Genomic DNA, 13,498 nt, shown 5'->3' on the forward strand with positions numbered 1-13,498 from the left:
TATAAATCAATACAACTTCTTTGGATTTTAAGTTCTCAATAGCTCTAAAAATTTAAAAGAACCTATCCTTTAGCCTAGTGAATCCACTCTAAAAAATTATTTCTCACAGATACAGTTCTTATGTACAGGTTTAAAAAATGATATTTATTTACTGAGCACTGTTTATAAAAGCAAATGACTAAACAATGTATGGGTCCATCAATAAGATCCTAGCTAAATTATATTTCATCCATACATTGGAAAAGCATAGAGCAGTTCAAAAAAATAAGATAAATCCATATGCACTGACATGTTCAAATCTTCTGCCACTGTAGATGAAAAATGTAATCTACATAACACGAATAGTGCAGTAGTATTTATGAAAAAGGTATATCTGCTATATCTTTGATATGCATGTATATGCATAGAAAGGGTTGGTAAGGATGCAGACCCACTTTTTAACACTTCTTTCAAGAGGAATGGGAGTGCAAGATTTTGATTTTTTTTCCCACTTTTCATTCTATGCATTTACTTCTTTTTACTAGGAGAATGTATGTATATGTTACACTTGTGGACAGAAAATAAAAATAATAACTAAGTCAAGTGCGTCAGGTTCACAAAAGTCTTACCCGAAACTGCTACTGGGTGAACGCCAAGAAAGGTAAAATCTGTCACTCAGGACACGTGGAATTTCTGTACCATTTGTGTGCGTGGAAGAAACACTCAAATTCTCCCAATAAATTGCGAGTCCCATAGGATAGGCACACATTTGATGACCTTAAAGAAGCGTTCCTTGTATGTGCAGAACCCCTGAGAAACCAGGGACACCACAAACACATTTCAGATTAGTTGGGCGACGGGGCAAAACACGTGTTCCCAATGCAGCCTCCGCTTCTGGCGCGCGGCTGGAGCCAAACTGCCCTAGAATTCCTCCAGGAAACCGTTGGGTGGGGTCAGGAGAGCGTTGGGTGGGGCCAGGAAACCGTCTGGTGGGATCTCCGCAGCTACTTTTCACCTGCTGTCCCTCCTTTTCACCTGCTGTCCCTTCCTTAGAGGAAGAATCAATGCCTTGGGTGGAGCCCGAGCCCAGGCCGAGCCCAGAGCAGAAGCCCAAGCTCACCAAGCAGTACTCGGCGACCGGGCCGGAGTGGGACCAGAAATCTGAGGAATCGGGAGTCGGAGGGCAACCAGCCACCCCTGGGACCCCTGGCATCCCCGAGACCCCCCGAAACCCCAGGACCCCCGGCGTTGGAGCGGGACGATGCACCCCTGCCAGAGGAGGAAACTCCCGAACCCAGGGCCATCTGCAGGCACCGGCACCGCTGTCACACCGACTGCCTAGAGGCGCCGCTGTCCCGCGCCTTCCAGTGGCTGGGGTGGCAGGTGGGCGCGCACCCCTGGATCTTCCTGCTGGCGTCCTTGATGCTGACAGCGGCGCTGAGCACCGGCTTCCTATACCTACCCAAAGGGAAAGAGGAAGACCTAGAGGAGCAGTACACCCCGGTGGGGGGCCCGGCCAAGGCGGAGCGGCGCTTCGTGCAGGGCCATTTCACCACCGACGACTCCTACCGCTTCTCCGCCTCCAGGAGGAGCACCGAAGCCAATTTCGCCTCGCTTCTGGTGGTCTCCTACAGCGACTCACTGCTGGACCCGGCCACCTTTGCAGAAGTCAGCAAACTGGACGGTGCGGTGCAGGATCTGCGTGTGGCGCTGGAAGACGGAAGCCAGATCCAGTACCAGCAGGTGTGCGCGAGGAACAGGACGCTCTGCGTGCACCCCAACCCGCTCCTGCACGCCTGGCAGGTGGACAAAACGCTCAACCTGAGCAGCATCTCCTTCCCCATCTACCACCACGGCGGGCATCCCCTCTACCTGACTGGCTTCTTTGGAGGACGCATCTTGGGGGGCAGCCTAGGAATGGGCCACTTACTCCTGCGGGCCAAAGCCATGCGGCTGCTGTACTACCTGAAGACCGAGGACCCTGAGGACAGGGTGCAGAGCAAGCAGTGGCTCACCCATTTCCTCGACCAATTTACCAACATTACGAACACCTTGGCCTTGAAGAAAATTGAGGTACCTGGTGGTTTGGGTTTACAGGGAGGCCAGGAGAAGGTCAGAGGGACGAGGAAGACTTGCTTCCCAGACCCCTAACAAAAGCACCTCCTGACTACTTTATGGAGCCCTTGCCTCTAGGCTGGGTGTGCTCTACCATATTTGGTACTCAATCCAATTTTCTTAACACCGACGGATGCCAGAAATCGTGAATCCTGAGTAACATTCTAGTCGATAACACAAATCTTTCGTCCACCCAATGGGCCTGTTCGGTACAGACATTGATCTTCATGTTTAATTTTGGGGTTTGGTTTCTAATCAAATTACAGTATTCTGAAATTCTACTTTTAGTTAAATTCTTCACTGGTTTGGGGGAGGCCCTAAAACTTGCTTGGAGCTCATTGGGATTAAAAAACAAACTGTCTTGTAAGTAAAAGTTCTGTAGTGTTAAGAAGATAACTAGCTTAGCATTTTTCAAGTTAGATACATACAAAGCAGCCCCTGGCTTAGTATGAGGTACATAGTAGCTGTTCAGTTATTGGTGGATCTGCAACTCTATTAATAAAGATGTATAAATAAGCCTAGTGAAAGAGACACCTGCTGGAAAGAGCTTTCAAAGGCCAGGCCCTCCTGAAATATTTATGCAATTGAAATAGTAAAAGACACCAACCTAATACAAATTTAGAAAAAGTTGCTAATTTCTGCAGCTATTAATGAGAACAAGATTAAACAGTTTCAGGCTAGGCGTGGCGGCTCGCACCTGTAATCCCAGCATTTTGGGACACCAAGGCAGGTAGACTGCTTGAGTCCAGGGGTTCAAGACTAGCTGGGGCAACCTGGCAAAAAAAATACAAAAGTTAGCCAGTCGTGGTGGCACACACCTGTAGTCCCAGCTATTTGTAAGGCCAAGGCAGGAGGATCACTTGAGCCCGGGAGGTTGAGGGCCCTGTCTCAAAAAAAAAAAAAAGATTTCAAAGTTTTATATAAAATTCAGATTTTGTTTATTCAGGAGTTTTATTTAAACTTTGAATTTGCAAGAAACTTGAGGAATCTATAGATGTGTGGAAAGAAGCCAATTGACATTGTTTTCTCTATTCTGAAGTCATAATCCATGTATTTTTATCTTTTGCTGAATTTTAACATATTGTTTCATCACTAAAATAAAGTGTTTCAATAGTTTTTATAACTCACACACAAATATTGTAATTAAAAGTTATTTATCTGAGTATATTTTTGTGGCAGGTGGTCCACTTTACATCACTTTCCAGACAACTGGAATTTCAGGCAACTTCTAAGACTATGATCCCTGTGTTTCACCTGGCACACGTTCCCATCATTCTGTTTGCAGTCGCGTCATGCTTTAGGTAAAAAGCTTTGATTAGTTTTTAAATCTCTTACTTTATGAAAAATACTTTTATTATGGTAAAAATATTATAATATATATGACATATGTGCTATTCTAGCCATTCTTAAGTGTACAATTCAGTGGCATTAATTACATCCACACTGGCGTGCAACCATCACAACTATCTGTTTTCAAATATTTTACATCATCCCAAACAGGAACTCTGTTACCATTTTGCAATAAATTCCCCATCACCACCACCACCACCCCCACCCAGTGCCAGTTAACCTTTAATCTACTTTGTCTCTGTGAATTTTCCTAAAGGTTTCATATAGTGGAATCATATAATTGTCTTTTTGTGACTGGCTCATTTCACTAGGCATGGTATTTTCAAGGTTCATCCTTGTAGCATGTATCAGAACCCCATTGCGTTTTATGGCTGAATAATACTAATTCCTTCAGCTTCGTTCTTCTTCTTCAAGATTACATAGATCATCGAGACTCCTTGCAATTCCATATGAATTTAAGAATCAGCTTCTCTATTTCTTGGGGGGAAATGGCTGTTGGAATTTTGATGGGGATTGTGTTGAATCTGCAGACTGTTTTGAGTAGGACTGGCATTTTAGCAATATTGAGTCTGCCAACCCAGGAACTAAGGATCTTTCCATTTATCTAGGTCTTTTTAAGTTTCTTTTACCTTGTTTGGTAGTTTTCAGTGTGCAGATTCTTCACCTCCTTGGTTAAAATTATTCTTAGGTGTTTCATTCATTTAGAGCTATTTAAATGGAATTGCTTTCTTAATTTCCTTTTTGGATTGTTTATTGCATATGTACAGAAGCACAACTAATTTTTTGGTGTTGATCTTGTATCCTGAAGTTGTGCTGAATTTATTAACTCTAGTAGTTTTCTTCTGGATTCTTTGGTATTTTTCAGGCATACAATCATGTGATCTCTGAGGAGGGAGAGTTATATTTCTTCCCTTCCAATTTAGATGCTTTTTATTTATACATTTTTTTTATCTAATTGCTCTGGCTACAACTTCCAGTACAACATCGCGTATCAATGGGGAAGTGGGGCATCTTTTCTGTCTTGTTTCTGATCTGATCTGATCTTAGAGGAAAGCTTTCATTGTTTCACCCTTGAGCATGATGTGAGTTTTACTATTTTTACAGATGTCTTTACTATTTTGAGGAATTTTCCTTCATATTCCTAGTTTTTTAGTGTTTTTATTATGCAAGGGTGTTGGATTTTGTCAAGTGCCTTTTAAACATCTAGTGAGATGATCATGTGGTTGTTGTCCTTTGTTCTATAAATATGGTATATTACATTGATTGACTTTCTCCCAATGACCTTTCTGGGATAAATCCCAGCTGACTATGATGTATAATCCTTTTAATATGCTTTGGATTGGACTTACTGGTATTTGTTAATGACTTTTGCACCTATATTCATGAGAGCTATTGGTTTGTAGTTTTCTTTTCTTATGATGTCATTGTCTAGCATTGTATCAGTGTAATGATGGTCTCCCAGAGTGAGTTAAGAAATGTTCCCTCCTCTTCAATTTTTTGGAAGAGTTTGAGAAGGATTCCTGTTACCTCCACTTTAGATGTTTGGTAGAATTCATCAGTGAAATCTGGTCCTGGACTTTTCTTTGTTGGGAGTTTTTTTATTACTGGTTTAATCTTTTGTTACAGGTCTTGAGATTTTCTATTTCACCTTAAGTCAGTTTAGATCATTTGTGTTTTTGTAGGAATTCATGCATTCCATCTAGGTTATCCAGTTTGTTGACATACAGTTTTTGATAATATTCTCTTATAAACTTTTCTATTTCTATAAGGTCAGTAGTAATGTCTCCGCTTTCATGTCAACTTTAGTTATTTGTGTCTTCTCTTTTTCTTTGTGACACTAGGTAAAATTTAATCAATTTTGTTGATCTTTTCAAGTAACCAACTTTTGGATTGATTCATTCTATTGTTTTTCTATTCTGTATTCACCTCTGTTCTAATCTTTACTCTTTCCTTCCTTTTTCCTGTGGCCTGAAACCACAGATAGTACTGAACTTTATTTATATCTAGCCAAAGTCTCTATAATCAATACTATACTTCACTCCCCTATCCTAAGAAAAATTCACAGCTAAGAAAAGGAGGAATGGGCATAACCTTGTCATATATACCTTTTATCCAAAATCTTTCTGATTTTGAAATTCATCTCTTTTACTTTCTTATCTTAAACTCCTATAAACCAATATTGTTGTTTTAAAAATGTATTATAATAGGCCGGGCGCAGTGGCTCATGCCTGTAATCCCAGCACTTTGGGAGGCCGAGGCAGGCGGATCACCTGAGATCAGGAGTTCGAGCCCAGCTGGCCAACATGGTGAAACTCCATCTCTACTAAAAATACAAAATTATCCAGGTGTGGTGGCACATGCCTGTAATCCCAGCTACTTGGGCGGCTGAGACAGGAGAATCACCTGAACCTGGGAGGCAGAGGTTGCAGTGAGCTAAGATCGCACCATTGCACTCCAGCCTGGGCAAAAAGAGCAAAAGTCTGTCTCAAAAGAAAAAAGAATTATAGTAAGAGATTTTATTATAACAAAGCAATTTACTTTTGCCCTGGAATTTATATGTGTATGTGTGTTGACTTAGGGCCCTGACCTAAATTCATAGTACCAGGTTGAGAAAAAGTGAAATACAATAACAGTACAGGCATTTTATTAGCAAGAAGAATTTTATCTATTTAAATGTGATCTCCCCTGCAGGTCTTTAGTCATGTTCCTGCTGTTTTGAAACCAGTGGTTCCAGTTCCTCAGCTCCTAGACTTTAATTCCCAAGTTAGTTTCTCTCCCCCACTAGAATATCTGAATGCAGGTATCAGTCATTTGTTCTGAAGCAATTTTTAACAAGTAAAATCTAAAACCAGAGGTTGTTGCCAATATTTTAAAAGGTAACGTTATGGTTGTTGAGGAGGTAAAGCACTGAATCATACTTTAAAATATTCTGTATATAGTCCCATTCCTGTTGGTTTGCCAAGGAAACAGGCACAGATTGGGTCATTTAAAATATAGCGCATTTTAATTTTTTCCAAATTCGTAGCAACTTTTCCACAGAATCCACTTCACCAGTAGAGAAGAATTCTGAAAGTAACTTGAAAGAAGACTTTCCTACTGTATGTTAACAACAATACACATTGTAGTAGCTTTGAAATACAGGAGGTATTTAATGTTGTGTTGTGGCTAGTTAGAGATCAGGAATAGGTGAAAAGATAACTGCTTGTATGTTCTTTCTCTAGTACAGTTTGCTCTTCATTACCTGTTATATTCCATTCACACCCTTCTGAAGATCAGAGTGGAATTAGCCATTAGCAGTGTTTTAGTACTTCTTTGTGGTTCCAAAATGCCAGTCAGTGACTTGGTGCTTGGCTGGCTGCAAAGAATCACATGTAGGAAAGTTGGTAGAAGTACAGATTTACAGATTTCTAACTTTTCTGCTCCCTTTCTTTCCTTTTATTTATTTATTTATTTATTTATTTATTTTTAACTGGTCTGAGATTGTCCCTGGGAATTAAAGGTCTCCAGAAGATACATGTGGAAATTATTGCCTTAGAGATTTTTGACTACCTGTCCAAGTCAAAAATGTTATCCATCGATGAAAGCTGCCACCACAAATTCTATGATTTTTCCCTCCAACTTTGAAGGTTTGACCGCATACGAAACAAAATGTGTGTTGCAGCCTTCGGAGTGATTTCTGCTTTCTTGGCAGTGGTGAGCGGCTTTGGCCTGCTGTTGCACATTGGGGTGCCATGTGTCATCATAGTTGCCAATTCGCCATTTCTTATTCTAAGTGAGTAAAACCGAACGGGAGGCTACACGCTGTGTATGTGGCAGGGTAGGGGATATAAGGGAAAGAATTGTATTGAGGTGGCTCTACAGTTCACAAATGAGGTGCCAAGAAACAGGGAAATGAAATCGAACTGGATATCTCTAGAGGTGGAAAGATCGAGTATCCTAATGGAAAAACAGACCATGTACGTGAACAGCAGTTCACATGTAAAATCAAAATACGAATCACTAAAAATACAGTCATGTATCACTTAACGTTGAGGGTCTGAGAAATGCTTCCATAGGCAATTTTGTCGTTGTGTAAACTTCCTAGAGTGTACTTACACAAACCTCAAGTGCATATCCTACAACGCACCTCGGCTATGCTGGCCTCCTACTCCTAGGCTGCAGTCCTGTACGGCATGTTACTATGCTGAATGCTATAGGTAACTGTCACACGATGGTAAGTATTTGTATGTCTAAATATATCTAAACATAGAAAAGGTACAGTAAAAATATGGTAGAAAATATAAAAAATGGTCCACCTGTACAGGGTACTTATCACGAATGGAGCTTGCAAGAATGAGAGTTGCTCCGGGTAAGTCAGTGAATAAATGTTGAGTGAACATAAGGTATAGGACATTCCTGTACACTACTGCAGACTTTATAAACACTGGACACTTAAGCTATTGCTACATTTATTTAAAATGTAGTTTTCCTTCTTCAATAATAAGTTAACCTTAGCTTACTGCAACTTCATTATTTTATAAACTTTAAAGATTTTTTACACTTTTTGACTTTTGTGACAACACAGCTTAAAACACAAACACATTGGAGAGCTGTACAATAATATTTTCTTTCCTTATATCTTGGTGTAAACAAACTCTGCCGGTCTTATGAAAGTATAGCACATACAATTATGTACACAACATAATACTTAATAAACAATTGTTACTGCTTTATATATTCACTATGCTAAATTTTATGTCATTATTTTAGAGTATACTCTAACTTATGAAAAAAATAGTTAACTGTAAAATAGCTTCATGTATGTTATTCAGGAGATATTTCAGAAGAAGGCATTGTTATCATAGCAGACAACTCCACGTGTCCTGAAGACCTTCCAGTGGGACAGGATGTGGAGATGGAAGACAGTGATAGTGATGATTCTGACCCTATGAAGGCCTAGGCTAATGTGTGTGGGTTTTGGTTTGTTTTTTGTGATGGAGCCTCACTCTGTCACCCGGGCTGAAGTGCAGTGGCTCAATCTCGGCTCCTGGGTTCGGGCAGTTCTCCTACCTCAGCCTCCTGAGTAGCTGGGACTACAGGCACGCACTACTATGCTCATATGTGTTTTTGTATCTTAGTTTTTAATAAAAAGTTTAGAAAGTAAAAAAAAAATAAAAATTTTTTAAAATAGAAAAAGGCTTATAGATTAAAGATATAAGTAAAGAAAATATTTTGTATAGCTGTCCAATGTTTTTGTGTTTTAAGCTGTGTTATAAAAAGCCAAAAAATTTTTTAAAAACTTAAAAGTTTATAAAATAATAAAGTTACAGTAAGCTAAGGTTAATTTATTATTGAAGAAAGAAAAATATATTTTAAAATAAATGTGGTGTAGCCTAAGTATCCAGTGTTTATAAAGTCTACAGTAGTATACAAGAAAGTCCTAGGCCTTCATGCAAACTCTACAAAATGGCTTACATTAAATCAATTATATACATCTTAACTATAGTTACTTATGGCTGTGGGGTACACTGGATGATTAGGTGTGAGTGCGTACGAGGAAGGTATGCCTTGAAAAGCTAGAATAAATAAGCTAATATCCAGTACACAACTCACTATCTCCCCCAGAAAACCAAGTGTTAGTTTTTCCAAGATGCTTACTTTCCAAAATATAAACATCTTTATTTTCTCATGCTTACTGTAAAATAAATTCTGAACTTACCAAAAATACAAAGAAAAATGGAAAACAACTGTAATTCCACCCTTCAGGGATAATTCCTGCCAATATCTCTATGTATATCCATCCAGAATTTGTTCTGTGCAAATATACACATGTAGCTATCTCCCCATTTCAAACATCTTATTTTATAACAAGAAATTTTCGTTTAACATTAAATATCTACCTCTTTTTAAAAAGACTGAATATGACTCCAATCTAATGCTATGTTTGATTTGGCCAATCTCATACCATTATGGGATTATGTTGTTTTCGATATTTTCCTATTATAAATTACACCAAAATGAACATACTTGTTCTACTTTTGAGCATGTGTCCAATTAGGACAAATTCCTAGAAGTAGAATTGACAGTCAAAGGTATTCCCTTTTTAAGTCTTTTGCTTTGTTGCAAACTTGGACTGAAAAATTGTGTGCCAATTTCCATTTCTCCCTAGTGGACTGAGTGTCTTCATTTGCAGAAAACCCTCCAGAAATCCTCAGTCTTGCTAATATTGATTAATAAGAAAACCAAGTGTCTCACCTGTGGTTTAATTTGCTTCCCTTGATTAATTGAAAAGTCAAATATTTTTTTTCTTATACCGTTATTCACTACATAACAACGTTTGGGTCAAAGATAGACTGCATATACAAAGCAGACCACATATACAATGGTAGTCCCAGAAGATTATAATGGAGCTGAAAAATTCCCATCACCTGTTGTTATCATAGCTATCCTATTGTCATAACGCAATTCATTACTCACATGTCTGGTAGGAGGTTGGAGGGAGGTGAAATTTATCTGCAACATGCTCATGCTACCCTTTCCAGTTCCTTTTTTTTGGTAATCCCCTTTCCCAGGCTTCAGTCATGACTTGAAAATTCTCTGATGTTCTCCTATTCCAACCAATCTGAAATATCACTGAGGAAAGGAACTAATTATCTAGTAGGCATTAATATGTAAAGAATTCTTAAGATTTACCTTGACACATATTTCTGATCTCATTACAATGAACTGGGCAAGTGGAATTTGAATACCAACGTCCTAGGTATCAGAGACAAACTAGCAGAAAAACTATATCTGTGTATGTGCCTGTGCGTGTCTATAAACTATGTGGTGCCTCTCAAATCATACCACAGAGATAGCCAGATGCTCACTGTAGAACACATTAAGTCCAGCTTATGTTTCAAGCAACAGAATGTTGGCTGGATGTGTCTGTACATGAGCATGAAATATCTTACAAGAGAAAATGATCTCTCAAGCAATCTATTGGAATCAAAGACACACATTGCCAATGCTGCTTTGACTGATACCCATCTAGCCAGGTTTCCTGACCTCATCATGGAAACACCCTAAGCAAAGAGTAGAGTATACTGCGCTACGTGCATAATAGGAGTATGTACAAAGCAAAGACTTATTACAAAGGAAGGAGTGATGAGTTCTGTTGTAAAGTCAGAGGCAACCAGGGAAAGCATCACAGAGAAGGTAGTATTTAATCAGAGGGTTGGACAAGATAAATAAAACCTTAAGATATAGAAAAAGAAAACGGTTTGAACCAAGCTGTTTAATTTTTAATGGATAGTAATATGTATGAAGATGAACATTCTGTTTCTTTTTTTTTCTTTCTTTCTTTTTGTTACAGGTGTTGGGGTCGATAACATGTTTATCATGATTTCTACCTGGCATAAGACCAGACTTGCAGATGACATACCAGAGCGGATGTCCAATGTCTATTCAAAAGTGGCAGTGTCTATTACAATCACCACCATCACTAACATCCTGGCCTTCTATACAGGGGTTATGAGCTCTTTTAGGTCCGTACAATGTTTTTGCATCTATACAGGAACGACCCTGTTATTTTGCTATTTTTATAGCATCACCTGTTTTGGAGCATTTATGGCCTTGGATGGTAAAAGAGAAGTAGTCTGCCTACGCTGGTTGCAAAAGGCTGACCCAAAATGGTCCTCATTTAAAAAGTCCTGCTGTTGCCCATGTGGTTCTGTCCCAGATGAACATGGAACTTATGTCCATCCAATGAATTTGTTTTTTAGAGACTATTTTGGCCCCTTTCTCACAAGCAGTAAGTCCAAGTATTTTGTAGTCTTTGTATACATTTTGTACATCATAAGCAGTATATATGGGTGTTTCCATGTGCAGAAAGGTTTAGACTTTCGAAATCTGGCAAGTGACGATTCCTACATTACACCATATTTTAATGTAGAGGAAGATTATTTTTCAGATTATGGTCCCAGGGTTATGGTTATTGTTACTAAAAAAGTTGACTACTGGAATGAAGATGTTAGGCAAAAACTGGAAAACTGTATTAAAATTTTTGAAAACAAGGTCTATGTAGATAAAAATCTTACAGAGTTTTGGTTAGATGCATATGTGCAGTATTTAAAAAGTAACAGCCAAGATCCTAATGATAAGAATACTTTTATGAACAATATTCCTGATTTTTTAAGCAATTTTCCAAATTTTCAGCATGATATTAATATTTCATCATCAAATGAAATCATTTCTTCCCGGGGCTTCATTCAGACAACAGGTGTTTCTTCCTCAACCAAAAAGAAAATAATGTTATTCCAATTACGACTCATAGCTGAAGACTGTCAAATTCCCTTAATAGTATATAACCAGGCATTTATATATTTTGATCAATATGCTGCAATAATAGAAAACACTGTTCGAAATGTATTGGTTGCATCAGCAGCTATGTTCATTGTTTCCTTATTGTTAATCCCTTGTCCATTTTGTTCCTTGTGGGTGACTTTTGCTATTGGTTCTATGATTGTAGGAGTAACGGGTTTCATGGCACTATGGAAAATCAATCTTGATTCCATATCCATGATTAATCTTGTCATTTGTATAGGGTTTTCTTTCAATTTTTCTGCACACATTTCCTCTGCATTTATTTCTAGTTCTCAGCCCTCAGTAAACCAAAAATCAATTGAGGCATTATATCTTCTAGGCTACCCGGTGTTACAAAGTGCAATTTCAACAATATTAGGGGTGTGTGTTTTAGCTTCAGCGAAAGCATACATCTTCAGAACATTTTTTAAGGTTATGTTTCTTGTTACGGTATTCGGGGCAGTTCATGGCCTAATTTTTATTCCAGTATTCTTAACCTTTTTTGGAAGGTTTATTTGAATATCCACTAACAAATCAAAGACCAATTCTATAATTCCTCATTGCCCCAATCCAATCTGATTTTTTTAAATGCACTATTAAGAATAGTCAACAAACTACTGGGAGACCAAGGTGGGTGGATCACCTGAGGTCAAGAGTTCAAGACCAACCTGGCCAACATGGTGAAACCTTGTCACTACTGCAGAGACTAAAATTATCCAGGCATGGTGGCGTGCACCTATAATCTCAGCTACCTGGGAGGCTGAGGCAGGAGAATCGCTTGAACCTGGGAGATAGAAGTTGCAGTGAGCTGAGATCATGCCACAGCACTCCAGCCTGTGTGAGAAGAGTGAGACTCCGTCTCAGGAAAAAAAAAAAAAAAAAAAATTGGTCAACAAACTAAAAACAAGGGCATGTTTCCTTGACTTGGAAATCCCATTTTAAATTATTATTTAAAATATACTGATAAAAATTAATTAGTCTTATGTTAAAATATCTTCACTAAATTAGGAAGTGTTATCTTTCTTACAGTCTTTACAACCAAGTACAAGGTACAACTTTTCTGTTATTTTTTCCCTTTACTTTATATTTATACCTGAAATTCAACTACTGTATGTATGGTTCATACTATAAATGGAATATTGTTTTCATTGTACTTGCTACATGCATTCATATGTGAAAATATATCTTATCATTTATTTTTCCATTCAAAGGCTTTTCTACACATTTTGTTCATGGTATATTTTGGTAAAAAATTTTTGAAGTTTATAAATCCAATTTATCATATTTTTTCATGGTTAGTGCTTTCTTATCCTAAGAAATACACTGACTACTCCAAGGTTACAAATAAAGTCATCTATGTTTTCTCCTCTAAGCTAATAGTTTTGATTTTACATTTAGGCTTGTGATCCATACACATGTATTTGTTGGGCCGTATGGATAGAGGTCCGTTTCCTTCTCATAAAAGCTGCCCATTTGTCTCAGCATCATTTGTGAAAAGACTGTCCTTCAGGATAGGATTAACTTGGCATCTATATAAAAAATAAATCAGTTGGCAATTTATGTGTGGTTCTAATTTTGTGCCATTGATCTGTTGGTCTGCTCTAAGCCCAGTACCACCACACTGCCTTCATTACTGAAGCTTTCTTTATATTAATTACTGAAATTAGGCTGTGTATGTTGTCCACTTTGATTTTTATTAATCTTTCTGATTTCAAAGTTTATCTTTGTTATG

The 13,498-nt window shown here is 38.3% G+C and overlaps 1 protein-coding gene across 1 annotated transcript; it reads left to right on the top strand.

The window, feature by feature from the left end:
* Window positions 1–919: 919 nt before the first annotated feature.
* PTCHD3 (patched domain containing 3) lies at window positions 920–11,713 on the top strand. Its single transcript, XM_011972450.1, is given in 6 exon segments — window positions 920–1,151; window positions 1,153–2,052; window positions 3,274–3,395; window positions 7,071–7,216; window positions 10,778–10,948; window positions 11,664–11,713. Coding segments are annotated over 6 exon segments (1,497 nt in total). The 5' UTR covers window positions 920–1,043.
* The last annotated feature ends 1,785 nt before the right edge of the window (window positions 11,714–13,498 follow it).

The sequence above is a fragment of the Mandrillus leucophaeus genome, unplaced genomic scaffold (assembly GCF_000951045.1).
Source record: "Mandrillus leucophaeus isolate KB7577 unplaced genomic scaffold, Mleu.le_1.0 Scaffold1291, whole genome shotgun sequence".
Classification (NCBI taxonomy): Eukaryota; Metazoa; Chordata; class Mammalia; order Primates; family Cercopithecidae; genus Mandrillus; species Mandrillus leucophaeus.